At 38.2% G+C, this 27,520-nt stretch overlaps 3 protein-coding genes and 4 non-coding genes across 11 annotated transcripts; 6 read left to right on the top strand and 1 right to left on the bottom strand.

Annotated features, from left to right (window-relative positions):
• Positions 1-119, top strand: LOC141913713 (5S ribosomal RNA). Its single transcript, XR_012620563.1, has one exon. It is a non-coding gene; the product is annotated as a 5S ribosomal RNA (ribosomal RNA).
• Positions 120-556: 437 nt separating this feature from the next.
• On the top strand, positions 557-675 carry LOC141913741 (5S ribosomal RNA). The gene has a single exon (XR_012620589.1). It is a non-coding gene; the product is annotated as a 5S ribosomal RNA (ribosomal RNA).
• Positions 676-1,113: 438 nt separating this feature from the next.
• On the top strand, positions 1,114-1,232 carry LOC141913711 (5S ribosomal RNA). Its single transcript, XR_012620561.1, has one exon. It is a non-coding gene; the product is annotated as a 5S ribosomal RNA (ribosomal RNA).
• A 436-nt stretch (positions 1,233-1,668) lies between these two features.
• On the top strand, positions 1,669-1,787 carry LOC141913780 (5S ribosomal RNA). The gene has a single exon (XR_012620626.1). It is a non-coding gene; the product is annotated as a 5S ribosomal RNA (ribosomal RNA).
• A 5,366-nt stretch (positions 1,788-7,153) lies between these two features.
• Positions 7,154-17,691, top strand: LOC141912642 (polyglutamylase complex subunit TTLL1-like). Of its 2 annotated transcripts, none has more exons than XM_074803957.1 (14): positions 7,154-7,346; positions 7,765-7,830; positions 8,268-8,410; positions 8,938-9,042; positions 10,603-10,678; positions 10,948-11,082; positions 11,640-11,748; positions 14,175-14,255; positions 14,343-14,405; positions 14,795-14,835; positions 15,243-15,288; positions 15,952-16,061; positions 16,926-16,979; positions 17,503-17,691. In XM_074803957.1, exons 1-14 carry the CDS (start codon positions 7,234-7,236, stop codon positions 17,633-17,635), a joined length of 1,275 nt encoding a protein of 424 aa, XP_074660058.1. In that variant the 5' UTR covers positions 7,154-7,233; the 3' UTR covers positions 17,636-17,691. The 2 variants fall into 2 exon arrangements, with proteins under 2 accessions (XP_074660058.1, XP_074660059.1); XM_074803958.1 differs by lacking the exon at positions 7,154-7,346 and adding an exon at positions 7,419-7,513.
• A 316-nt stretch (positions 17,692-18,007) lies between these two features.
• LOC141912624 (gamma-secretase subunit Aph-1-like) lies at positions 18,008-23,475 on the top strand. Of its 4 annotated transcripts, none has more exons than XM_074803931.1 (7): positions 18,008-18,036; positions 20,514-20,696; positions 21,080-21,223; positions 21,336-21,436; positions 21,678-21,800; positions 22,184-22,311; positions 22,726-23,475. In XM_074803931.1, exons 2-7 carry the CDS (start codon positions 20,584-20,586, stop codon positions 22,891-22,893), a joined length of 777 nt encoding a protein of 258 aa, XP_074660032.1. In that variant the 5' UTR covers positions 18,008-18,036; positions 20,514-20,583; the 3' UTR covers positions 22,894-23,475. The 4 variants fall into 4 exon arrangements, with proteins under 4 accessions (XP_074660032.1, XP_074660035.1, XP_074660033.1 ...); XM_074803934.1 differs by lacking the exon at positions 18,008-18,036 and adding an exon at positions 18,080-18,172; XM_074803932.1 differs by lacking the exon at positions 18,008-18,036 and adding an exon at positions 19,187-19,308.
• A 727-nt stretch (positions 23,476-24,202) lies between these two features.
• On the bottom strand, positions 24,203-27,407 carry LOC141912754 (stabilizer of axonemal microtubules 3-like). The gene is made up of 7 exons (XM_074804135.1): positions 27,024-27,407; positions 26,416-26,604; positions 26,152-26,313; positions 25,311-25,531; positions 25,069-25,185; positions 24,856-24,956; positions 24,203-24,686 (listed from the first exon to the last, which is right to left on the bottom strand). The coding sequence occupies exons 1-7, from the start codon at positions 27,147-27,149 to the stop codon at positions 24,598-24,600; spliced, it is 1,005 nt and encodes a 334-aa protein (XP_074660236.1). The 5' UTR covers positions 27,150-27,407; the 3' UTR covers positions 24,203-24,597.
• Between the last annotated feature and the right edge of the window lie 113 nt (positions 27,408-27,520).

The following is a 27,520-nucleotide window of genomic DNA, read 5'->3' as shown; positions in this document are numbered from 1 at the left end:
GTCTACGGCCATACCACGTTGAAAGCACCGGTTCTCGTCCGATCACCGAAGTTAAACAACGTCGGGCCCGGTTAGTACTTGGATGGGTGACCGCCTGGGAATACCGGGTGCTGTAGACTTTTTTCAAATTTTGCTCGATTTATTTCAAAAATTAAAAGCACTCGCAAACAGCCGTTTATTTGTTTGTTTATTTGCTTGTTTGTTTTCGCCATTAGTTGAACGAAGCTGTCAAAATTTTGTTGTCGCAGATATATCCCCAAATCGATACTTTGTTAGAGATAGAAGATTGGTTGTTTTCTGGTAATGTGTAGTCACAGATTGTGTTGCTAAGTAGCTGTTCTCATAGTTTCCTCCGCCTATTCAACGCCGATCCTTGAGCGAAGGGAAAGGCGTTTGTTTCTACATCTTTCGATGGAGCGAATGGATAATTGAACCTGGTTTTATCAGTTGAGCAATTGAAACTGTGTTAAAAGAGACATAAAAAGTGGATGCCTCGCTGAGGTGGAGATCCTATCGAGTAGGTAATATCAAAACGGTTATATTTATACGTTTTGTTGTCTACGGCCATACCACGTTGAAAGCACCGGTTCTCGTCCGATCACCGAAGTTAAGCACCGTCGGGCCCGGTTAGTACTTGGATGGGTGACCGCCTGGGAATACCGGGTGCTGTAGACTTTTTTCAAATTTTGCTCGATTTATTTCAAAAATTAAAAGCACTCGCAAACAGCCGTTTATTTGTTTGTTTATTTGCTCGTTTGTTTTCGCCATTAGTTGAACGAAGCTGTCAAAATTTTGTTGTCGCAGATATATTCCCAAATCGATACTTTGTTAGAGATAGAAGATTGGATGTTTTCTGGTAATGTGACGTCACAGATTGTGTTGCTAAGTAGCTGTTCTCATAGTTTCCTCCGCCTTATTCAACGCCGATCCTTGAGCGAAGGGAAAGGCGTTTGTTTCTACATCTTTCGATGGAGCGAATGGATAATTGTACCTGGTTTTATCAGTTGAGCAATTGAAACTGTGTTAAAAGAGACATAAAAAGTGGATGCCTCGCTGAGGTGGCGATCCTATCGAGAAGGTAATATCGAAACGGTTAGATTTATACGTTTTGTTGTCTATGGCCATACCACGTTGAAAGCACCGGTTCTCGTCCGATCACCGAAGTTAAGCAACGTCGGGCCCGGTTAGTACTTGGATGGGTGACCGCCTGGGAAAACCTGGTGCTGTAGACTTTTTTCAAATTTTGCTCGATTTATTTCAAAAATTAAAAGCACTCGCAAACAGCCGTTTATTTGTTTGTTTATTTGCTTGTTTGTTTTCGCCATTAGTTGAACGAAGCCGTCAAAATTTTGTTGTCGCAGATATATTCCCAAATCGATACTTTGTTAGATAGAAGATTAGATGTTTTCTGGTAATGTGACGTCACAGATTGTGTTGCTAAGTAGCTGTTCTCATAGTTTCCTCCGCCTTATTCAACGCCGATCCTTGAGCGAAGGGAAAGGCGTTTGTTTCTACATCTTTCGATGGAGCGAATGGATAATTGTACCTGGTTTTATCAGTTGAGCAATTGAAACTGTGTTAAAAGAGACATAAAAAGTGGATGCCTCGCTGAGGTGGCGATCCTATCGAGAAGGTAATATCAAAACGGTTAGATTCATACGTTTTGTTGTCTACGGCCATACCACGTTGAAAGCACCGGTTCTCGTCCGATCACCGAAGTTATGCGACGTCGGGCCCGGTTAGTACTTGGATGGGTGACCGCCTGGGAATACCGGGTGCTGTAGACTTTTTTCAAATTTTGCTCGATTTATTTCAAAAATTAAAAGCACTCGCAAACAGCCGTTTATTTGTTTGTTTATTTGCGAATTGCTTGTTTGTTTTCGCCATTAGTTGAACGAAGCTGTCAAAATTTTGTTGTCGCAGATATATTCCCAAATCGATACTTTGTTAGATCGATTTTCTTTCGATTATTTCAAAATGAATGCACATCGCTACCAGCCGTTTGTTTGTTTGTTTGTCTGTCTGTCTTTTCGCTTTTGGTTGAATCAGGGAAGTGTGATGAATGGTTGAATGAAGCCGTCAAAATTTTGTTGTCGCGTGTACATTCGCAAATCAATAGTTTGCGAGATATGAAGGAGATCGGCTGTTTTCTGGAAATGTGACGTCGTCACAGATTGTGTTGCTAAGTTACCGTTCTTTTAGTTTCCCTCTCCATTAACGCTGATCCTTTAGCCACGTTCCAACACTAGCACAAGGGATAGGCGTAGATGAACTGTTCGCAATCGTCAATATCTGATTTCTTCACAAACTACTGGCGATCAGCTGTTTTCTTCAATTGCGAAAAACTCAGTTATTGGGCGCCATGAGTTACAAGTCATGAGTTGGGGCATGAGTTACAAGTCATGATTTGGGGCATGAGTTCCAAATCATGATTTGGGCATGAGCTACAAGTCATGAGTTTGGGCACGCCGAGTTACAAGTCATGAGTTGGGGCCGGTAACTGTAGAACCCGTCAAATCTGACCACGAACAAGACAGTGATTCTGAATCTGACATTGAATCAGGCTCTGATTTAGACCAAAGTGATAGAATTTTCGAAGATGAAGATACGCAATATACTGGACTATCATCACAAACCGAGACACAGGGACACAGGTGTGAAGGTCAAAACGAGAATCTAGATGTAATAGAATCACCTCGTTTCTACACATCGTATAGATCGACTCTCCCCCAACCGTTTCGAACAGTGTTCTCGCAAACTAAACTAAATAAGGAATGTGAGATTCCTGGCACCTTCCCGTGTGGACGCAGAATTTTATCAACGCCTCTTAGTGTCCGTTGTCATGGCTTCGGTCATGTTGGCTGGAGGGTTGGTTTAGTATACTCCTTTTTAGTTGCCTTTGGACACGGTACGATCTGTTTTGAGGGTGTGGATTCTATTTTTCCGGCGACGATTGTGATAACCGTTGGGTAATTTTTTAGGGTTTGCTTTTCCTTCCCTCTGGCCATTAGCGCGGCCGAGGATGCTTATAAGTATGTCCGCACAACAGGGAGCGAGAATATTATACAATTCTTTTCGTCATTTTGACGGGAAAGATTTTCGGGGGCCAACTGAAAAACTGGAGGTGTATAGTGTGCGGTCTACCCCCTGGAACCGCGTGAAGACCTGATACAGATGACGGGTGATAAGATAAAGATAACTGCATTTTTCTCCATAGGCCTCGAATAAATTCCTAGTGTGAACGCTTAGTACCGTACTGAAATCCTAGTGTGAACGCAGCTCATGACTAAAACGATAGTTTAAGGAGGTAATAACAATAGTGATAATAATTCTTAATCATACATAAATCATCACTGTTTAATGTGCAGACGAGATTAAATCTTTAATCAAATCATATAACACATTTTGAGAGAAAATAAGCTCGTCTTTTCAGTGTAGTCAAATGATTGGTATTCAAATGTTCACTATATTTGAGTACATTGAGGCGTTTCCAATATCTTCTATACACACTAAGATACAAAAGTTCGCAAGCACAAAGCGCCATCTATCCACCAAAATCGTAAACACTCCATTCTTTCAGTTGTTAATTCTACATCATTAGTAATCATTTCGATCCGCCGAATCAACAAACCGTTATTCAAGAAAAATCGTATCGTTTCCAAATGAAAGAGTTATCTTTGATAAAAGGTGACTGAAATCAAAGGAATTTTCGCCTAATATAACACTGAACACCAATTATTCAGACTTAATATTGCTAGTATAATGTGCTCGAACTCTTATATTTCCCGTTTTTATTCGAACAAAATAATCTTGTATTTTTGAAGCCCCGAAAGGGCGCGGTCGATATCAACTAGAATCGTAAGCAAAAAAATATGCCATTTAACGTTTCATATTGCTTACAGAACATTTCATCATAAATTGTACATTACAGTCGTCCAAAATTTCGGGTCCCTTCGTACTCAATCATAACTCGTAGTATATTAGCTCGGATGGAATTCCGTAATATTCATTTGATAGGTATCTTCTTATCAGCTCGGTGTGGGAATGACACTCATTAGATAACGGTATTCGTCACCAATTTCTCCAGAATTACGTATTGTACAGACTCATTCACCTGATGAAGCTTCTATTCATTAAAAATCAATATAAATAGTTAACCCATATACAGTACTACTCGTCAAATAAATAGTTAACCCATATACAGTACTACTCGTCAAATAAATAGTTAACCCATATACAGTACTACTCGTCTCGTTACGTATTGTACTTAGTCTTTCTTATTCGCATATCTATCCTTCATGATTATTGGCACGGTATCGTAGCAAATAGTGACAGTAATTCGGAATCAATCGAATAGGGTATTTTTCAAACTCAAATTCTTTTTTTATCAATCTATAATTACAAAGGATATCTTTGTTAGCCATTTCATTCCGCCACTCAAGAATAAATCGCTCTTTAAGGAATGATTTCATATAATTATTTAAACCATATGACATCTACTGGATCTTGGATCATCCATACGTAATTAAAGTAAAAATCATTTAATATGTTATGAATGGATTCAATCCTGAACTCTAAGCTGGTTATTTCTTAAGATTGAAAAGACTACTATACATGATCTTATTGATCTTCGAATTATTTTTACACGTAACCATTTTGCACGAGTGATTAATCATACGTAGTTTTTTATCTGAACGTTAAATGGTAATCTTACGTAGGTAAGATAAGAAAAGAGAAGACAAGATATAACTTTATTCTCCTGACTCAAATTGATAGTATAAGGAGGTCTAAAAAAGGTCATACATAGAAAAATACAATACAGAAAAAATACAAAATAATACAGTCATTGATCCCTACAATTCTCAGTAAAGAATACAGTTATCTAAGTACTTGACTAGTTTTTCATACGCGTTGACTTATTTTCACGGTTAAATAATTCATTGTACACGAGAGTATTTGGACGTTTCCAGAATTTGTCTGGTATATACTTTTTCCTTAATTCTAAGTGTTGTGGACATATTAATAAAGAATGAAATTCGTCGCCTAGATCGCCTAAGTTACATTTTTCTCAAAATCGTTCATACCTTGCAAGATTAAAACGTTCCTTTACTAAGCTTGTGGTTGTTGGTGCGGAATTTTGTTAGTAATACTCGTGATTTAATAAGATTAGCCTTCTAGTTCAAAGTTGTTTTTAATCAATCCATAGTTATAAAATTTTTCTTTTTCCCTTATTTCGCTACTCCATGTTTGAATAAATTGGTTTTGGAGAGCTGTTTTAACAGACTGGCTTATCCAGTCTGGTTTTCCTGGATTTTTGTTAAGCCAAATATAACCTAAACCACATTCGTTTATAGCTCTTTGTATGTTACTGATCCACTTGGAACTATACTGATTATTTGCATATAAGTTGTACATTATATTGTATAAGATTTTGCTAAGTTTACATTGATAGTTGATTAGCTTATTCCAATAATTTATCATTCTCATTTTAACAAAGATTTCAATTGGAATCCTATACCAGTCTCATCTCGGATTCAGTCTCGTCTCGGACCGGCTTCCAATATCAAAATCTCGTTTTTCTCGGCTACCGTATTCACGAGCAATGTTACGCCTCAATTCCGACGGCATTTTATCCAGAATAATTGGGACTAACAATCCACCGAAATACTCGTCAGATTTCCCATAGGATTTCAAAGTCCTAATATACGATTCTAGTTTGTCAGAAAATCGACGCAAACTTACGAACGAATAAACCGGTTTTTCAAGGTCAACAAGCGCTCTCATGTACGCATTCGTTAACAGGTGCTTTTGGCCATAACGTTTTTCCAAAATACCACAGGCTTCAATATACGTACTGTCCGTCAGTGGTAAACCAGAAATGCAATCTGAAGCCTCACCAACTAATTGGCTCCTAAGATAATCAAAATTTTGAACGCCTGGCATGTTAGCAGAATGTGTCGCGGCTCGAAAACTATCCTAAAATGACGTCCATTCAATAATGTTGCCCGAAAATTGAGGTAGAGTTAATTTAGGAAGATTCACCTTCTGTCTTTCCTTGCTAGTCGACGATTGCGGTTCTTCGACAGTAGGAAAATCCGCAAATCTAGCTCGGATTTCGGCGATTCGTATCCACATGCTTCTCACGTCCTCCTCAGCAGTGACGAAAAATGAATTAAAAGCATCGTCCGTTGCCGACGCCTCCAGAATTTGCTCGTTGATTCCGACGATCTTAGCAATTCAGTCATTCAGCATTTTAAAATTCTCCGTAATTTTAACGACTTCCGAATAGTTCTTCAAATTCACTTTTTCTTCTAATTCCTTCGCGTGTTTCGTAAACAACCCACGGTGGGCGTTTCTACTGCGTTCCAATGCAGTCGTCATAGTCGCTTTTGCCGAGGGACCAATGTCAAGATGCTGTAAAGGCTTATCATCATAGATGGTATACGTGATTTGATTTAAAGAGCATACTTCAGAAATTTTAACTGCAAAGTCTCGAACAATAAGATCTTCAAAGCCCCACACTTCAGAGAGCGTTACGTAGCAATGGTAAAACAGTGGAATCGAACATTTTCAGTTGGATGTCAAAAGGAAGGTTTAAATTGCGGCATTTGTTTATCAGGTTGAACATTGCTCTCTGCGCTCTCTATGATATAATTCTTTTCTCGCCTTGGCGAAATAAAGAAGTTTCCAGTTTCTAGGCGCCATTTTGTGGCGGTCCCTCGAGGTCCCCATTGTTGCGATGATTTGCGCTCATTTTTAAAGTGGCGATTTAGTCAGTGAAATCCAACAAGGCGTCCTCTTCGACCGCGGGCTTAAGACATCTATCGCAGACCATCATCTATCAATAATTCGGTCACCATTGACGCCCATTTTCTTTGAATCGCGACCTTTAAATGGATAAATTGATTCGACTCATTTACGAAAAACGATTCGATTTACTAAACCGTTTGTTTTCCGACATCGAATCGGATTTAGCTAAACCGAATCAGATTCAATTTCGTAAAAGCGCCCTATAACAATTAGGGTTATTACATTGGATGGATATCATTGTAGGCGGAAGTGAGATATGGTCTGAGTACCGGTAAGGTGATCTTAAGTATCAGCAAGTGCTACCACCACTAAAAGACGGCGGAGCTTGAAACTAACCCGGAAATGAAATATGATGAACCGTAGAGAAATCCTAATTTTTCAAATAAATAGAGGAAACAGAGGAAACATTTATTAAATCGAATAATGGCAGCTCGATTGAAATTTGCCTGTGATATGGATAAATCTGTCCTGATCAATAACTTTGAAAAGCGTGGCTGGATAAGTGTATCTCCTGATGAAGACTGGAATTTTTACTGGTGAGAGAAACTGTCCCGTGTTTGTTTATAATTAAGTTTATTAGTCAGTAACCTGTCGTCTGTCTGTGTGTGGTTTAGTTTCACGATCGGATATTATCACAAACCACATAGGCCTATAAGTTGGTATAAGCCCATCCGATTATAAAAAGCTTACCACCAACGATTAGGTAACTAACTAAGTCTGAAGAGTTTTATGTCCCAACTGCAGTGACAGTGTGGCTGTGGGCCCATACCTATGTTCCCCGGGTTCTACTCCCTGGGCCCTATACTCCCCCAAGGGAAATTATACACAAAGGGGTTCTATATTCCCCGGGTTCAATGTTCCCACATTCTATACCCCTGGTTATATACGTTAGATGTACAAAAAGGTCCTAGCGTACTAAATGATTCTATTTTGAAACGTTTTTTTTTTTCTAAGGGCCGGTGTTCATACAATAAGAAATATATTCAGCGTTGAAAATGGCTATAGATTGGCTGACGATCAGTAAGTAGAAGAATCAATCGATCGTGAATGATATTCTAAAACATCAAGATGATAGCGTAATAACATTGTAGAAAAACTTACAAAACTATTCCCAGACTATTGTACTCGAAATACTGATGTACAGTTTATTCAGATTCTCACGTCAACTAAGTTAGCTAAAGACCTAGGTTGTTTTTGCTATGCGGGTTTCATCAAGACGACATTATAATTCCATCGATCATCTATTGTATTAATTACCTTTTACCTCTTATACATGTGGAATTTGTAAATATAAGTGCTATTAGAAGTTTTGTTATAACAGTTATGTATATATATATATATATATTCTATTTTCTTCCTCATCTTGTTAATATTCTTGTCACTTATGGTCATGTAATATTGATTTAAAAGACAATAAACATTAATTGAATTGAATAATTATACTTTTTCTGGTGTAGAATTGTAAACCATTTTCCGAATCATTACGAATTGACGCGTAAAGATCTGATGGTGAAGAATATAAAACGCTACCGCAAGGATCTGGAAAAAGAGGGAAACCCTCTGGCAGAAAAGGACGAGCAAGGCAGATATATTCACTTAGGTCAGTCGCTTATGGTTTCTTAGTTAGTTACCTAATCATGGATGCTATTGGTAACCTTTCATAATCAGACGAGCTGAGCTAATGTCTATTTCGACTTCACTAGCTCAGCGCATCCGTCCCCGGCAGGGATCCGAACCTGATGGCATTGAGACTCACCACGGTACAAAACCCACCACACTGCGCAGCTTCGATAATGTCATTATTAGCCATCAACGAGCAATCTGATTGGTGCTGCAAGTTTTCATGTGGTAAACCAGCGCATTTACCTGTGCATCGGTCCAGTGTGGCCGTGTTTCATGCCGCGGTTGAGTGTAGGCTCTAAATGAAATGCAATTTCTGATTGTTAATCAAGGCATCAAACCTGTTATTCTGATGGTGATATGCACTTATGGATGTCTACTTAGACTTCTAACTAGGGCAAGGATTTCAGCCATCTGCAATCCTAGCAGTTTTGAATCCATGCTCTAATTCTGTGTTCCTACTGTATAATCAATTCAATGAGTTTAACATTCACAATTCTTTTACAGATTTCATTCCAGTCACTTTCATGCTGCCCGCTGATTATAATCTGTTCGTAGAAGAATTTAAGAAAAACTCGAACACAACTTGGATTATGAAACCGTGTGGTAAAGGTGTGTATATATACTAAACCTCCAGGGGCCGATACAGTATTGTTGAACTGCTCAGTTCATCCATATGTTGTGGGGCACCGTTCGCAAATAGGGTAGGCCTATATGGACAAGGATTTAAGAATCAATGCCTGTTTGATAATTAAATTCATAACCAGGATTGTTGAAATGGTTGGGTTCACCCATATGTTGAGGCGGGGCCAGGACTTGGCCTTAAGGGTTTGATTTTCGTCGTCTATATCATAAATATCATCTGAACTGTTTTATAAAGTCACTGGATTCACTGTCTATTAGCTCTAAATCAACGTCTCCAAACTCATCAACAGCAAAGATTTATAATAAAAGTTGATCTATGTTCATGATTTTACCTTATTTATTTCGAAAAGAATTACAAATTTTGACTTAAGATTGCACAAAAACAATGAATCGCAACCATCAAAATTTTTACGGAGAATAATTGAGAGAAACACCATCTACCGACTAATGACGTGCTATGATGAAAACTTTTAGGTGAAACGACGATAATTTACACTTTTCCCAGTGCACGCCGGGCATGAACGTAAAGCCTATGTTTTTTCGTCTGAACCTACGGTCGAGCATGAACTAAAAAGGATTAAATGGGCAACAATGATTAACATAAACCAGAAAATTGTTAATGTGCTGTAATGCAAAATTTTGCTACTTCACTCTTTTCTTGTAAATGCACGTATGTAGGTATATCAGATTTACAGTGCCTAAAAATTTGAATCACTGGAAAGATGTCATGTGCCCTATTCAAAAGCATATTCGCCCGTTCAAAGTGCGCCAGAATGCACTACGCAGTAAGAAAATAATACACCCGAATGATATGGCCCTTATAAGAATTGTAACGTATTCATAACTCCAGCATCAGTAATCTCGGGTCAATGAAGTTCCTACAGATTACTACTTTGAAAAACGAATTCTTTTTCAACATCAAATATTTTTTAAATTCTGTTTCAACGTCTACCAATTTTTAAGTGATCACTACGGTACACGTACTTTTGTAATTATTCTTGTCTTAGATGAGCCCGTTTACTAATTTTGAAGCCCACCCCCTGTATCCGCTCCTGACCTTTCGCCAAACTGGATTGACTCATCTTGGGCCATTGCTTACCATGGTGACAATATGACATATAATGCAATGTAATGTAGATATGGGAACTTTTAAAAAAACTTTCAAGCACTGGATCTTTTTTGGAGGGCTCATATTGGTCGGGTGAATCAAGGAATCCAGGATTGACGTCAAATTCCCTGCTTGGAAAATCAGGAAATGAGGGGCTCAGTTGCACAGTCGAGACTGAAGTCCAAAATTCGTCTTAAATCTTTTGAGTTTTAAGCCTATTAGTATAGAACTAAGATTTTCTTAAAGTGGTCTTAAATCTAATCCATGACTGCAACTGCCCCTGGGGTTTTTTCCTCTAGAATCAGGGGAATTTCAGATTCCAGTTTACGTTCCTAATTTTGTCCGTACATGCATGTTGATGTATGGGATTGGGTTGAAGGGAAAAGTTACTGTTTATCTGTCAATCCGTGTCCTTGTAGCTCGAGGTATTGGCATTTTTCTCATCAACAAACTGACCCAGCTGAAAAAGTGGTCCCGTGATAGCCGTACTAATACGTAAGTTAATAAATATTATGTACCGCATAATTACAAAATTCTGTAACTTTCTTTAACATACTGTAAAACATCGGTGACCACTGTTGTTAGATGATATTAAATTCCATCCTCAGTAAGAAACATGAGTCTGAAAAGGCTTCCTTAGTGAATGGATATATTTTCAACTATATCCTAATAGTAATCTTCACAGAAATACTGAATGATCGGCAGCCCTGAGCCTTTTTCAAAACCCGTTCTTGACTAAATCGAATTTCGATCTTGTTTTCTAGTTTTTCTGCTCCGTCCGCTAAAGATATGTACGTCATATCGCGTTACATCGAAAACCCGCTGTTGATCGGCGGTAAGAAATTCGACCTGAGATTATACGTGCTCGTAACGTCATTCCGTCCACTCAAGTGTTATCTGTAAGTGTATATATATATTTTCTATCCTCCTCGTAATTGGCGATGATTGGCCGTACTTGTTCGTGTTCACCAATACCTCGCGAGACGACCTTGATTTCTGGTGTTTTCTGAAATACATATTTACTTATGAACGAAATACGACATCGCAACAGAAAACAGGATACTTCGGATTTTACAGTTATTTCAGTCTTCTTTCCCTGATCTAATGATGCGCATTCAATGCAGCGTAGATACTTCCTTAAAAGATGAGTGTTGAATACGGATCCAGAAATCCAAATCTGCTTCGTACCCACGTTTTCGACCAATATAGACATCGAAACCTGGACCCTTTAACACAGTCGTAGCTTTTAGATTTCAAAACTTAGATTAAGCTTCTTACACAGCTAATCAATCAACTTTAGATTAGTTCTAAGGTTTTACTTCAGATCACGTTTGGACTTAAGTGAGCAACTGCATTTGATTCCAGAGTATAACTGTATTGTAAAGATTGGCTTTTTCACCATTTCTACGTAGTCAGGTTCGTAATTGTAGATATTATTTTATTTATCTCCATGTAGGTATCGACTTGGATTCTGCCGATTTTGTACGGTCAAATACAACGCTAATGTCAACGAGTTGGACAACATGTTCGTGCACTTGACAAACGTGTCGATACAAAAACATGGGGTATGTAAATATATGCATTAGAAAAGCCTTTTTAAAAAACGGAAACGATCGAATAGATCATTTTGTTTCACCAAATGAAGGTCACTGTACATTCATATGATGCATGAATTGAGTACCGGTATGTCCCGAGATTTGTGATAAGCCTTGAGAATTGAGATGAGAGTCATTCGTCATACACTAGGGCCTGTTTTATAGACTGGTATTATCTTTAACCTGGGGGTTAACTAAATTGAAAATGAATTGAATTAGCCCCCGGGTTAAAGTTGATACCAGTCTATAAAACCGGGCCCTGTATATTATCATAACTGTAACATTATTGCTGTTCTTTTCCTGTGTAAACTCTGTAATATCATAATCTTTATTTTTAGCCCACTTGATACTTTAGTCCCAGTGGGCTATTGCGTTGGCTTTTCGTCCGTCGTCTGTCTGTCCATATGTCTGTTTGTCCGTAGACGGAATCCAGTTATACTGGGAAGTTTTGAAGACGCTTCAATGTAATGTCTTTATATTTGGGTTACACATGTATCTACCCTAGAGACATCTTCAGCCCAAAAACTGACCCTGTCAGATTCTAGTCAGTAACCTGTCTGTGGTTTAGTTTCACAATCGGATATTTTCACAAACCACAGTCAGGAATGGGAAGGTAATTTTTGTATGAAATCTTCGTCAGCCAATTTGACTGACGAGTAATTTGCCTGGCATTTCATTGTCTCTTAAGATATCCGTTTAATTTTTGTTGTAATCGACGCACAACAGATTCGTAGTTTGTCTGATACCTATAACACCTCACCTGACGATCTTAATCCATGTGCAAATCGGCCGTAAAGTGAGAGTAAATTTCCGTCGGGTCAACAGCTGCCATTTTGAAAATTACTGGAGGTGCTGGCACCTGTGGACTGAGGCCAGGACAACAGCACAAACTAACGAAGCGAAACGACGAAATTGAAAAAAATTAAGAAATCAACACTTATTCACATTTTTCTTTTACCAGAATTTATTATTTCAAAATTTAATATGGAAAACCTGAAGATTTGAAATATAAGTTGGAAAACCATCAAAAATAAAAATTGTCGTTTCGTCTTGGAAGTTTTATATAAATCCTTGTAGGTCCCCTTGTCTTATCATGCCACATGTGCAATACAGAGAAATGGCGGCCAATGGCGAAATTGGTGGAGAAATTAATTAATTTCTCAAAATAATGTTGATTAACCACTCGAAACATACATAAAATTGGATTATTTCGAAAGGTACCTGTGTTAGTTTGTGAATTAAGCCATTAATTTTGGACTGAAGTGAATATAAAGTATATTTTTGAAGTGTTACTTTTTTCAACCGTGTTTTGGTCCTTGTCATCCCTAACGTTGGTATAAACCCATCCGATTATAAAAAGCTTACCACCAACGATTAGGTAACTAACTAGTCAGATTCAAGATAGCCGACTGGCAGCCATTGTTGTTCGCCAAAATCAGCACTTTTTACACATATTTCAAGTTTTTGAGGGAAATTTTGAAGACGCTTTGATCAATTATCTTGATCTTTTGTAGGTATTTGTGTACCCCATGGGCCCATCAGCGTAAGAAAAAATGGCCATCCCGTGACCTTTTTTGTGCCCAAAAATTACAATTTTGGCCTGAATTCTGAGTCCTGTAGCTTCCTAGTGGTTTGCCATTTTTCATTGAAATTTGTGGTGGCTATTCTATGGAAAGGGATCTTCAATACCTGAGACAGGTATTTTGATAAGCCAATCATCGCGCAATTGGCGGCCATCTTGGTGTCATCAGTACTCATTCAAAAGTGGAAAAAAGCTTTTTCCACATTATATTGATACCTAAGCATATTTTGTTACCATAATCAATTGCAAAGTTGTAGCTCATGACATGGTCTATGATTGTGGTGAGTTTCAAGGTAATTGGTTTTTTTATATAGCCACCAGGGGGCGTTGAATAATGCAATAACTTAGTATTTCGATATTATGTTCGTACCTATGCATATTTTGTAACCACGATCAATTGCTTAGTTGTAGCTCATGTCAAGGTCTATGATTGTGGTGAGTTTCAAGGTCATTAGTTATTCTATATGGTCACCAGGGGGTGTTGAATAGTAGAATAACTTAGTATTTCCTTATTATATTGGTACCTAGGCATATTTAGTTAACATAATCAATTGCTAAATTGTAGCTCATGACATGTTCTATCATTATGGTGAGTTTTATGGTTATTGGTTTTTGTATATGGTCATCAGGGGGTTTTGAAATATTCAAATCGTTAGATTGAGCATTTGAAACCACTTGCCAAGTGGGCATGGTGTCCCTGGACCCCTAGTTTAATGTACCCGTATAAATCATATCATGGAACTACTCGTTCTTTGATTTATGTTTGGTTCATATACATAGATTGTTTTATTCTTAGTGATTTTATTACTGGCAGGACGAATACAATGCTATACATGGTGGAAAATGGACCGTAGAAAACTTGCGTCTTTTCCTTGAAAGCACTCGCGGTAAAGAGGTAAGAACTTGTTATGAAACGAGATACCAAAAATTCCTAACATTTTCCGTTTTCCGTTGTTCTGCGAGTTGTGAATGATTTTTTCAGGTTTCGGATAAATTATTTGATGATATGAATTGGCAGATCGTTCATTCATTGAAAGCCGTCTCGGTGAGTACGAAATCGAATGCTTCCTTGTTTTATAACCGGTGTCACTTAAGGAATGGATTTGATCAAATGTCAGCACATTTTGAGTTGGGATTGTTATGAGACATAGACTGATAACGATCTTCAGTAAAATTAATAGCCGATGATCGGATGAACAGTTAGTTCAGTTCTGGGGTTTCAGGCTGTATGTGGTGAAACTGAACTTTCAAATATTATTGTTAAAGATCCAATTAAACTGCCTTTTTGGGTTTCTCTCCCCCCCCCCAAAATTCAAATGCTAGATATATCCCTGTATATGCTAGCCGTTCTTCTGACGGGGAGTTTTTCATTCTAGTTGATGCATGCCTGGTAAACAGTGCAGACATTTATTTTTTTGGATTTGTACTTTTCAGAATGTAATGAACAACGATAGACATTGCTGTGAAACATACGGGTGGGTATAAACCGAGATGAGATTCTATTAATTTCTTAATTTCACATGTAGAATCCATGGCAAATGCTACATGTAGAATCCAAGTAGTTTTGCCAATAGAAAATCAAAGTAATCTGAATTATGGTGGAACGTTGTTATAATGCAATTTAGAGGACCTGGAAATCTGTTTATTAAAAGCCATAGTTTGTTATGTTCAGTATGAAATTATTGAAATTGTCCTATTTAGGACGAAATTCTAGTAACTGTAATAACGGATAAATCGTTTGTCCAAGGCAGTTTTATGGAGGTTCCGCTGTAGATGACCTGTCGTTTGGTTGTTTGTGGTTCCCGGACCCATTCATGCTCATTAGAGTTTAATGGTAGATGAAACTGTTTATATATAGACGTGCTTCGTTTCATATTTTTAGATATGATATAATCATCGATGACAACTTGAAACCGTGGCTTATTGAGGTAAAGTAGAGTCTAAAATCCCGATATGACATACGTATCAGTTTGGATGAACCAGAGTTCACCTTAAGTCTGGTTTCAATAAAACTTGTATACGTAAAAGATAAGTTGTTGTGCATCCAGTTCCATAGTTCTTTGTTATTACTTCAATTCCAACATTTTAATCCTGGAGTAAAATCTAAACCTGGTCAAACGGTTCTCGTTTAAGTTTGAACATATCAAATGGTCAGTATTTTTCACAGTCGGTTCTGTACAAGGACATAAAAAAAGAAGTTGACTGTTAATTCTGGAGGGAAATTGATAATGTTCTGAATACAAAGTTTGGTCACAAAGACTCAAAAACATGTGACATACACATCATATGACAATTTAGATATTTCTCCAGCCATAGATTTTCAGTAAGGGATCATTCATTTATTACGTACGCATAAAATTTGAATTTTTCAACCCCCTCCCCCCATGTACGCAAAATCGGCCATTTTTTCATATACACTAAGCATTACAGTATGCAATTGCACTGACCCCTCCCCCCTCCCCTTATATATACGTAATAAATGAATGACCCCTAAACATTCTCACATGAGTCGTGACAGTTGGATGTATTTTGCTAGACCGTTCTGACTTGGGCAAGTTACTGATTGTTTATTTTGTAATTCATCTCTACAGGTGAATGCTTCGCCGTCACTAACAGCTACAACTTCAAATGATCGTATCATGAAATACAAATTAATCTCCGATGTAATTAATATAACTATACCTCCCGGTGAATTTCCCGAGTAAGTACGCACGCAACAGCGTTTTCTTTTTTGTGATTTGAAAGTTTGTTTTAAGTACACCACCTTAAAGGTGAACAAACATTTTCTTAATTCAAGTTCCATATCTTATATCTTAAGTATGTCTCGTGGTGAGGGAAAAAAACTTATCTCAGTCAGTGTTGGGCGTCTGCCATCACCTTTAGGCCTTGTAAGTGCGATACAGCTTGCAATTCATGATGGATTTCCAGGAAACTTGGTGCATGGACTGGGGCAGGTGGGAAAATGGAGGTTATCAGCTATCAAATATGTAGCCACTTCGCGTGTAACAGCTTGCTATCTGGATTGAGACAAGTTTACCTATTCTGGATTTGAACTGACAATTTTTACAAAGGGATCATTCATTTATTACGTACGCATAAAATTTGAAGTTTTCAACCCCCCTCCCCTCTGTACACAAAATCGGCCATTTTATCATATACATTAAGCATTACAGTACGCAATTGCACTGACCCCTCCCCCTAGTTAGTTACCTAATCGTTGGTGGTAAGCTTTTTATTATCGGATGAGCTTATACCAATGTGGTTTGTGAAAATATCCGATCGTAAAACTAAACCACAGTCAGGTTACTGAGTACCCTCCCCCTCCCCTAATGCGTACGTAATAAATGAATGACCCCAAAGTCAATGACCAATTAAATAAACTCTGCTGTATTCTATGAAGTATGTAATATGTTACTTGTATTCAATTTCTTGCCACCCTATTACTGTCTATTACGTAATTCCGGCGATCTGAATCTAGTTTCTTACAATGAACTGCTAGAAACCCTCCCTGTTACTCAGATTTGTGAATTACCGGTAATGGTTTTTCCGGTTATAACTTTTTCAGCGTTCGATGGAATAAACAACCAACGAAAGAATGTCTCGGACATTTTGATCTGTTGTAAGTATATATTCGTATGATCTCTTCTATAACAGTAAACATCCAGTGACAATAAAGTGGAGTTAACCTGTCGATAACTGATGTAGTGACATTCGATTACTTACAACTTCATTTATCCTATTATTTACTTCAAACAAACTTTTGAACAACTGGGGCTAGGGGGCTAGTTGTTGAATAGTTGCTATATAGTTCACCTGTGGATTGAATGACGTATTAACCATCCGATAGTTAACATGCCAACTTATGAACAACTGGTCCTAGCTAGCCTCTGAGCAACTGGTCCTAGCTAGCCTCTGAAATCTATAAGGGTCGGATCCAAGGGGGTTGTGAAACATAACTGAGTCCATCAAATTTGTCCTCACTTAGTCAACAAAGAAAATCAGTAAATTTCAGTGCCCTTTCGGTTTTAACGAGTTCTTCTAAAATGGCCTCCACTGCTCCTCATCCTCATGAAATTTTCTCATAGCTAGATATACGGCAATGGAAAACTTTGTTACTAAAATGTTGTGTATTATTTCTTTAGATTGGATGAAGATCTCGCACAATCCGATGTTTTATCTCAAGAAGTAAAAGCTCGACTGGGTGCACCGTCGCTTGGCCGCAGCGGTCGAGACATGCGAGGTTCGCGCAGTAATCAAGCTCCAACTTGGAAATGAAGTGAAACTCACACATTTGAAATGAATATGTTATTCATTCTTAGTTGTGAATAAAATCCGTCCTTTTTTAGTTTTCTAAAATATACATTTTTGTCTTCTGTTTTATTCTGTCATAGAATTTGGCCTTTTGTTGTTAGTTCACACTGACTCTAGGTTCAGGTATTTAGACGGAATGGGACTGGTGTTGATCCTTAATGTCTGCCACTAGGATCGTAGAGCGATGGAGATCTCTGTGGAGATAACCTCTGCCACCAGGACTGGGTGAAATTTTTGGACGCGCCCGCAGCCCTCAACATTACGAATAAAGTTTATTTACATTGAAAGACACCGACTGTGGGAAGTGAAAACGGAAATGTTAGACAAATTCAAAACCAATATTTTATTGTTGTCAAAAGTATTTTGTAAGTTACTCATTACTTTATTCTGCCAATAAAACGATTCATATGTGAATGAAACATGTTGATCCTAATGTATGAAGCAACGGGTTTTTTGGGCCACTAGACCTGCCTAAATCGGCCGTAACCTGTGGCGGTGCCGGTGGGTTAATGTCTATTTCTTTCAACCTGACTTGTTGAGAGCATTCTGGCCGGGTGGCCTAGCTCAGTCAGTTTTGGTGGTACATTCCTGATAAAAGTATTATTAAGACCACAAAGGACAGGCAGCTGACCTAAAATATCGCTTGTTAATCCACTTTAAACTGTATTGAAGGATATCCAAAAAGTCTGCATTTGAAAGGGGTTCCTGAGAGAAAAGAGACTCCATGGCATGGGCGTACTCTTTTATGACCTCCGAAGTCTCCGTCCGAAATCTCCGGTTGGCTCCACACAAAATCCGAATCACACCACCTCGACAGAAAGGAGGTTTCGGAGACTCCAAAAAGTCACGTGACCAATAAAAGAGTACGATTGGAGGCAAACGGATTCTCCGATCTGATAAAAGAGTTCGTCCCATGAAATGGACCATGATTTGAAAGTTTAACAATATGTCACCTAGTCAGTAACCTGTCTGTGGTTTAGTTTCACGATCGGATATTTTCACAAACCACAGTCAGGAATGGGAAGGTCATTTTTGTATGAAATCTTCGTCAGCCAATTTGACTGACGAGTAATTTGCCTGGCATTTCATTGTCTCTTAAGATATCCGTCTAATTTTTGTTGTAATCGACGCACAACAGATTCGTAGTTTGTCTGATACCTATAACACCTCACCTGACGATCTTAATCCATGTGCAAATCGGCCGTAAAGTGAGAGTAAATTTCCGTAGAGTCAACAGCTGCCATTTTGAAAATTACTGGAGGTGCTGGCACCTGTGGACTGAGGCCAGGACAACAGCACAAACTAACAAAGCGAAACGACGAAATTGAAAAATACTAAGAAATCAACACTTATTCACATTTTTCTTTTACCAGAATTTATTATTTAAATATTAATTAAGGAAAACACGAAGATTTGAAATATAGGTTGGAAAACCATCAAAAATAAAAATTGTCGTTTCGTCTTGGAAGTTTTATATAAATCCTTGTAGGTCCCCTTGTCTTATCATGCCACATGTGCAATACAGAGAAATGGCGGCCAATGGCGAAATTTGTGGAGAAATTAATTAATTTCTCAAAATAATGTTGATTAATCACTCGAAACATGCATAAAATTGGATTATTTCGAAAGGTACCTGTGTAAGTTTGTGAAATAAGCCATTAATTGTGGACTGAAGTGGATAGAAAGTATATTTTTGAAGTGTTACTTTTTTCAACCGTGTTTTGGCCCTTGTCATCCCTAACGTTGGTATAAGCCCATCCGATTATAAAAGCTTACCACCAACGATTAGGTAACTAACTATATGTCACCATGCCTACCAACTGAAGTTTGGTACGTAGGCATGGAAACATATTGTTAAACTTTCAAATCATGTAAGCCTAGGCCTAGTCACTTCTCTTCATTTAACCCCTTTCAGTGAAGACTTTTTGGATAGCCTTCAATACAGTTTCTAATGGATTAAAAAATTATGATTTAGGTCGACTGCCTGTCCCATTAAGACCTTTATCAGGTATGTGCTACCAAAAATAAGCGAGCTAGGCCACTCGGAATGCTCTCAAGTCAGGTTGAAATAGACATTAGTTTCACTTGTCGTCTACCTAAAGTCCTAACTAAGATAACTCACTTTTAAGCAAAGTTAGTCTGAATACCAGTCATTACGGTTCCCTACAACGGATCCTTGTTTGAGGAACAACGGCTAGGTACTAATATTAGACTATTGTCTACCTACCTACCTAACCTAGGCCTACCGGATAATTTACTTACCACACTGTCTCAGTGCCTGACCACCACAGCCCATCTGAAATAAAAACTTTGTTTACCCCCAAAAGATAAGGTAACTAACTAAGGCCAAAATTTGGTTTAATTCATCTACCACATTGTGCAGCTGTTCAGGAGATCACAAATACTGAATAGTGAAAGTAAAAATTGAGGCAGCCAGGCGCACAGCGTCCTGGGGGGCTAAGAACCAAAATGTGCTATACTCAGTGGCGTTGGAAGTGCAGCGGCGAAAGCCGCGGCAATAATTTACTGAATGAAGTTTTTTTTTTTTAATATCACGCTTTTGAAGAAATTAAGTAAAATCGCCGCGGCAATATTAAGAACCTGTCCAAAATCGGTATTTGGCCGCAGCAATCAAAAATTGCTTCCAACGCGCCTGATACTTACTAAGCCTATCCTAAAACTATTCTCATAGAAAAGAATGTAAAAATGTTAGGACTATTGCGTCGAGTTTTCATTTTGAACCCCCAGATTCTTGTGACGATGATGTTCATTATGATTGTACCTCCTGAAAACGAATTCTACATATTCTTTATTTGGGAACATTTTTTCATGTACTTCGTAGGTTTGAATCATAGAATAAAAGTGAGAATAGTAAACTACTCGACGACTAACGGTGCTTGTAAAAACTGAAAATGACGCTGATGGAATTCTTTGGTTGTACATTCATTGCCTTTGGTCCGGCGTTCGCAATGTTTGTCCTCACAATTGCTAGAGATCCACTGCGAGTAATCGTACTTACTGCTAGGTAAATATATCAGGCCTATTTTCTATTTGAGACCATACGTTTCCACTATCTGCATGGAGTCCTCGGTGACTGTATGAATAGTTACATTGTTCTTTTGTATGAAAACCTGTCAGTTGAAGAATACGAACGAAAAGTTTAAATCAAATTTTTGGTTTAATTGAAGATGGCAATTAAAACTTTACACGTAAAATTTTTCATGAAACTGAACTTAGGTCAACATAGGCCTAGTGACAATCAAACCTTCATCCTCTGGCAACTGAGCAACTGGCCTCGTGGCCATTCATTCTTTCGCGACATCCATAAATTCCTGTATTTGCGAGATAATTGAAAGACTAAATGAATCTTTTTCTATCTGGCAGCTGAAATTTGATGATCATTTTCAGTGCATTTTTCTGGTTGCTATCGTTACTGGTGTCTTCGATTCTCTGGTTTGCTGTAGTCCCGTTACGGCAAGAGCTGGCCTTTGGTCTCGTGTTTTCAGTCATATTCCAGGAGTTGATGCGTTTCGCTTTTTATACCCTTTTAAGGTAAGGTCGATTCCCATTATTTGCGTAACTTGTATTAACTCTACCGGTATTCAGTTATGAGTATGAAATTTGGTTTGTTATGTTAACTGTGTTCGTACATTTTTGTGTTAAGGAAAGCCGATCAGGGTCTTCAGAAAGTTAGTCAGCAGGGGCAGGAAGGTCAAACAGGAGTAAGGGTCATCGACATTGATAATCCACATATTATGGCGTATGGTGAGTAGTGACCATTTCATAATTTAGAACAATTCGTTTTCATGCGGGATGAGTGTTGAAATACACCTATGTCTCCCTGCCCCCTCCTGCTAAGTACGGCCCTGGTAACATCTAGTGAACCTAGCAAATTCCTCGCTTGCTAAGTCGTGGTGCTGAGGTTCATCTAAACAAACCCTCTATGCCTGAATGCATATCTCTCTCATCTGTTAGTGAGCTATAATTATATGATTTGATATTTCAGTGTCTGGTCTCGGGTTTGGTATAATGAGCGGTGCCTTTTCATTGGTTAATGTATTAGCTGATATGGCAGGTCCTGGAACTATCGGACTGCGAGGAGATTCGAGCATGTTCTTCATCACTTCCGGTACAGTTAATGTTTTACAATCATGTGATCCATGTAAAATCATCAATCAATCAAGGGCTTTAATTGGATGAACATCAGGGGCCCAGTTTGTCCAATGTTGTTTAATCTATAAACGGTCGTAAAAGCAGTTTTTACCTAATGGCTGCTTAAGTACCGGTAATTGAACGGCTGTTAAAGCTTAGAGTGCCTACATTTACACAGTATTTGGGTGACCGGCCGCAGATCTTCTTGACCTTTGACTGTTAGTAACCCCACTCATGTTATAAAACTCGACTATGCTTATGGTCTTATAGCGTATGAAAAACCAACCTTCTTAATATTTGAACAGATTTTATGATTTACTCTGGACTGTAATTAAACTGTAAAAATGTTTTGACTTTCAGCATTCTTGACGTCATGTTTTGTGTTGCTGCATACATTCTGGGGCGTGATATTCTTTGCTTCATTTGACTCGAAGCGTTACTGGCAAGCCGGTGTAGTCGTAGCGTCTCATATGCTTGTCTCGTGTCTGGTAAGTTGTGACGAGTACTAAGGGAAAACGGAGTACTACATTTTAGAACAATGAAATATATTTATAAAGAGCATGTTATAAGTATATTGAATTATGGCAAAAATTGTCATCATTGAATCATTATTACAGTGGAACCTCGTTACAACGAACTTCACGGGGCCAGGAAATCTGTTCGTTATAACCGAGAGTTCACTGTTATATCCGGTGTGAAATTAATCAAAATGTCCTATTTTGGACAAAATTCTATATATGTTTTATCGGATGAATCATTGTATCTGAATTCGTTAAAACGACGTTCCACTGTATTCATTTAATGATTTAAGATGATTTTCTTACCGTACATGGTTTTTGTGGATATCGCGAAATCAAAATTCAGAATCGAACTTTTTTCAATGCCTTTGTCGTTTGTTTCAGACTCTGTTGAACAATCAGAAAGAGCCGCAATATTACGGCTCATTAATTCCGGCGTATATCGTCATGACGGTGACGATGATCTGGGCGTATTTCACCGCCGACGGTTCATTGGTCAATTTAAAAACGGCTTTTTCGTTTCGACGACGGATGCAGTATAACTTGGATTAAACATCGCCGCCAAGTAGTTCGGCTGAGTGACTTAACCAATCGGAGTAAAGATTCGATGCACATGCAGTGCATTGTCTTTGAGATGAAACTGTAACGTATGGAGATTCAGCTCGTTGAATAATAACCTAGTCTATTACCGGCGGTAGGTGTCTGAATATTGCGAGATCAGATGGACTACTCTTTCTTAACTATTTAGATGATATTTGATCCGCGCGCGACACAACCGTGTACACGTTATACCCGAGTTTTGCGTGGTCAAACGAGTGATACGTTCTAGGATTTTATAATATATCTACCGACTGATTGAATCATCGTGTATTTGAAAATACGCTTTTGTATATAGTGCATCATTATTCCCGCATAGATGCTGAAATTGTGCTTATGTGAACGTATGTAATTGCGCAAGTGTTAATTGCATAGAATAACCAAATGAATGTGTATCTATTCTAAATATACTTAGAATTGTGTATAATTTGTCCGTAAGAAAATATATGTATGTATATGTACATTCCGCATCTTAAATCACCAAGTCTAGCGGCTCATTTCTCGGAGCATTGCGCGTTTGACATCAAGGGACTGGGAGCCAGCTTCGCGGTTCACAGAGCTAGAAATTTTAATCGACGGTTGAATCAAAGGAAATGAACTAATTTCACCTCTAGAATCAAACGTTAACTCAGTCTCTGATCTCATTGTTCCTATAAATTTTCTCCGAGGCTATAATTTTCTAGAGCGCCGATGAGTTTGGTTGGAGACGGAAATTAGAACGTTTTGAATCATTACGATGCAGTTTTTCAGCACCATGACACCACTGTTAGGCTGTTGAATTGCCCTGATTTTTCTCTGCCAATAAGTTTGCATATTTATTCCTGATTTTGGTGAAAAAGTGTTATTTTTCTTACTTATTCTAAAAACCCTGCTCACTAGCGATAAAATGGTGCGAATCTTCTGAAATAATTCGAGCGCGTTTCAGATCTCCATACTGCCATCTTTGGTATAAGTTCCGGTACTGTGCCCTGATAAGGCAATGTCAATGTATGTGTAAGTGCATCATGTTTCCCGGTGGAAGTACCAGAAAATGATAACAGATGTTGGAGCTTTCCTGTAGCAAGTAATCTGTGAGTTTCCCCGTATTTAATATCCTGTCCAGCTATCTCGAAATCCTACTTCAGCCATGCGCAGTAGAAAATTTGATCCCTTCTTCCCCTCTACTTTTTCAGCGACTATTTGACCGCCTGCACTGTATATAATGATCGTATCGAGCAGCGTAATATTGAAGATCAGAAAATGTTCATTTACATATAAGGCCTTTATTTACACGACATAATAAATAGATATCACGGAAACAGCAGATTTCACCAGAAGACGATTTGAAATTATATTAAAATACCGAATCTTATACCATTATTCATATACATGCATATCACAGATGGAATATAAACATTGATTAATATACACAAACATTTTCATATGATATAAATTTCACAAAAATACCTATCTGGTAAAAATTAGATGTTCAACATCAAAGCTTAAAGTCATAATTCTGTTCATGGTCATTATTTCAGTATTGATCAAAAAATAAGTATGCTTGTTTCACATTACCAGTGAAATCGATGGTAATGTTTTTCACCTTATCGAATGATCATGAGAATATTTTGGATTTGTTTTCAGATTAAGTGTCACTGTTTTTCATGCGCTGTGTTCTTTTTAAACCGTGATAGTCTTCTTGCTGCCGATATTTTCATACTCAGTTTTGTACATTGCTGGTATTTTCATCGCCGATGAGGGGCCCGGTGCTAAAAAAATGTAAGAAGATTTTGCTTCAGTTTTTTGCATCAAATGTGTAAAATTTCCCCAGATCCCTGCAAGGATTGAATTGTTGCAGTGGTAACTGTTACTTGATATCGTTTTTGGGTCCGTTTTAAATCATCAAATTCTAAATCCACGCCTGGTCCTAGGGCCTACCTGGTAAAGTCCAAGGTGTGTCCACTGGACAGAAATGTATTTCTTTCATTTTTACGTCAGAAGGCGTTGCGTATGAGGCTTTGTATAATGGTCTCAAACCGCTGGAAATGAAGTAGAAAATTATGCATATTAAGAAAATTATGAGATCTACAGTAGATATATTTTGAATCTGCCGGTAATCTGGTTCTGTATGATACGGGTCTATTTTTTTACCTGTGTGGTACTGGAACAGCAGAATAAGGCAAACGTCTTATTTTAGTCTCAGATTTAAACCAGGTTTCGTCCCGCATAGGCAATTGCCGGCGTGGCACAGCACTTTTAGGCAAGGGGCTGAAATGAGTAAAATGATGTACAAGTATTGAAACTGAAAATTTCGATTCAGTCGCTGTTGGTTCTTTATAAAGTACCGGTACAATAATTCAAATTTAAATATTTGAAGTCAGACCCAAGCTTACTTGTCTTTCAATCCAAATCCCCAAGCTTTTGGATACTCTTCGCAATCCCAGTAAGTGGCGATATCTTTTTTCGGATAACCTTTTAGTTCGTCTTTCTTAAAAGCTCTGTGGTCACGTTGTGTCGTCGACAGATACGGGTCGAGCAAATTCAACACGTTTTTATCACGTACGAAAAATGGACGACCTTTCATTTTATCGTTTTCTCCGGAAGCGACTGCAACCTGAAAGTACCATAACAAGCTTATAGTATTAAATTTGACTTATAGGCATGGTGGCAATGTAAAAATTCAAGAAATTTCACAAAATGGAAGATTTTCTCTCTCATTCAACTGAATTAAAGGAGGCTTTTTAGCAATCCTTCTAATTGGTACAGAACTGGAATAATATCGGATATTCAGTTGTTGGCCTTCTGGTAAGACCTAAATGAGGTATGTACCCCAAAAAGTAAGCAAAATATCCCAGAAAATAGGTCTCATCCATTAATAAATAGACATTAGTAGTTAAATCAAGCTGAAAACTGCAGCACCGAATGTGGCAATAATGATTTAAAGAAGTTTTTTAAGTAGCCATAACAACCACCATATAGGCCTACTACTTTTGGCTCTCGGGCTTCTGTTACGAGACCCTGATTTTCGTACTGTCCCTCTGTCTGTTTTTCAGGTACAGTGTTAGTATGGGGGTGTAGTTGTATCTTCAGTGCAAAGAATGGGCCATGTGTGACACTAGGAACAGGGTCGAAATTACTTATGTTGTCCAGATTTATGTTGTCAAAATTTTGCTTTTGGGTCTAGATACAATATTTAAACAGTTAAACAGCTATTCGACCTTTGTTAAAGCTTACCTTCGATGGTCCATTTGTGTGGTGATCTTTGAGGATAAATGGTTGTGGGCCAGGATCAAATTCATATCTGTCTTTAAGTCCTGGTCTAGCATTAAACTGGGCTTGCGTTTCACTCTGCTGATTGCCCATCGTAAGAGGTCTTCTCCATCCTGGATTTTGTAACTAGAAAAACAATGGGAGGTTTTAGCCTGAATCCTTGCTTCCCGGGGATCATATAAATGTTGTAAGCTAGCTATTGAAACATAAAGTGAATGATTTTTTTACCTTTTCTTTGTGGTCCTTTAAATAATGAACGTTCCAGTGTCCGGGTGCTTTTCTGTGAAGAGGATTCTGATAGGGTCCGCCGAGAAACTTGTGGTCGTGTGCATTCGTCACCGTTGATGGATATTTCTGCTCTTGCGGAATTTCATCTTGCTTTGCTAGATTTGGTGGCAGTGGTTCACGAAGGACGGACTGTGGAGAAAATTCGAGGAATCTTAAAAGATTTTTGTTTATGCTGACTGAGACATTAGAGGCCTGATTAGTCAAACATTCTTGACAAAGACAAGTCTCTTGATCGTAGGCATTTTACATAGAAATATAACCCTAATTAATACATGTAATACAAATCAATGAAATGAATTACTGGTAGCAATAAAAGATAGAGCCTATAATAAATAATGAATAGCAATAGGCCTTTCGAGTTTTGCTGTGGTGTGTCCTTTCTTGATGAATGATTCAGACCAAAAAGGGAAGGCACTACCTTACTGAATGCACCAATCATCTTTGTCGACAAAGGGCACTCATAAAAATTTTATGGAGTTGTTAATTCTAGTTGGTAGGCCTACAAGAATTTGACAAAAACGCAATTGATTAAGGCTAGGCCCACTTACGTGAAAGTTTGAATCTGGAAAGTAATATCCCGGGCGATAATGATGGCCTACGCCTGTGCTCGTTAGATGCCAGTCTCCTCTGTGCTCCAGTTTTGAGTGGTTTGTATCGTTCACCATTGAATCCATGTTTCTTAGTTTGTTTATGAAAAAATTCCACAACCACGTCCACAAAAATTAAATTCGGACTTTATTGTTCAGCTTATTCCTTTCTCTTCTAAGTTCTAACTACAAGTCGTGAGGCGAATTGAATCACCCTGCTGTCAATCCTTATACAAATGAATTAGTTTATGTCTGGTTTACCTTCCGTCTGATGCCATTAGGGCCGATCTGTAACTCAGATGTTTTGACAGCTGGCGAGCACCATACTGTTTATATGTTGCTATGGAATCGGACAGCGCCATCTACCGACGACAATTCGGCTGTACGTTCTTGTTTTAGTATTTTCCTGCTGGTGAAGGACCGGTGGCTTGTCTCGGCTGGTGTTTGATCCGCGCGTC

This window comes from Tubulanus polymorphus, chromosome 11 (genome assembly GCF_964204645.1).
Source record: "Tubulanus polymorphus chromosome 11, tnTubPoly1.2, whole genome shotgun sequence".
Taxonomy (NCBI): Eukaryota; Metazoa; Nemertea; class Palaeonemertea; order Tubulaniformes; family Tubulanidae; genus Tubulanus; species Tubulanus polymorphus.
This window is presented reverse-complemented; position numbering and strand designations above follow the sequence as displayed.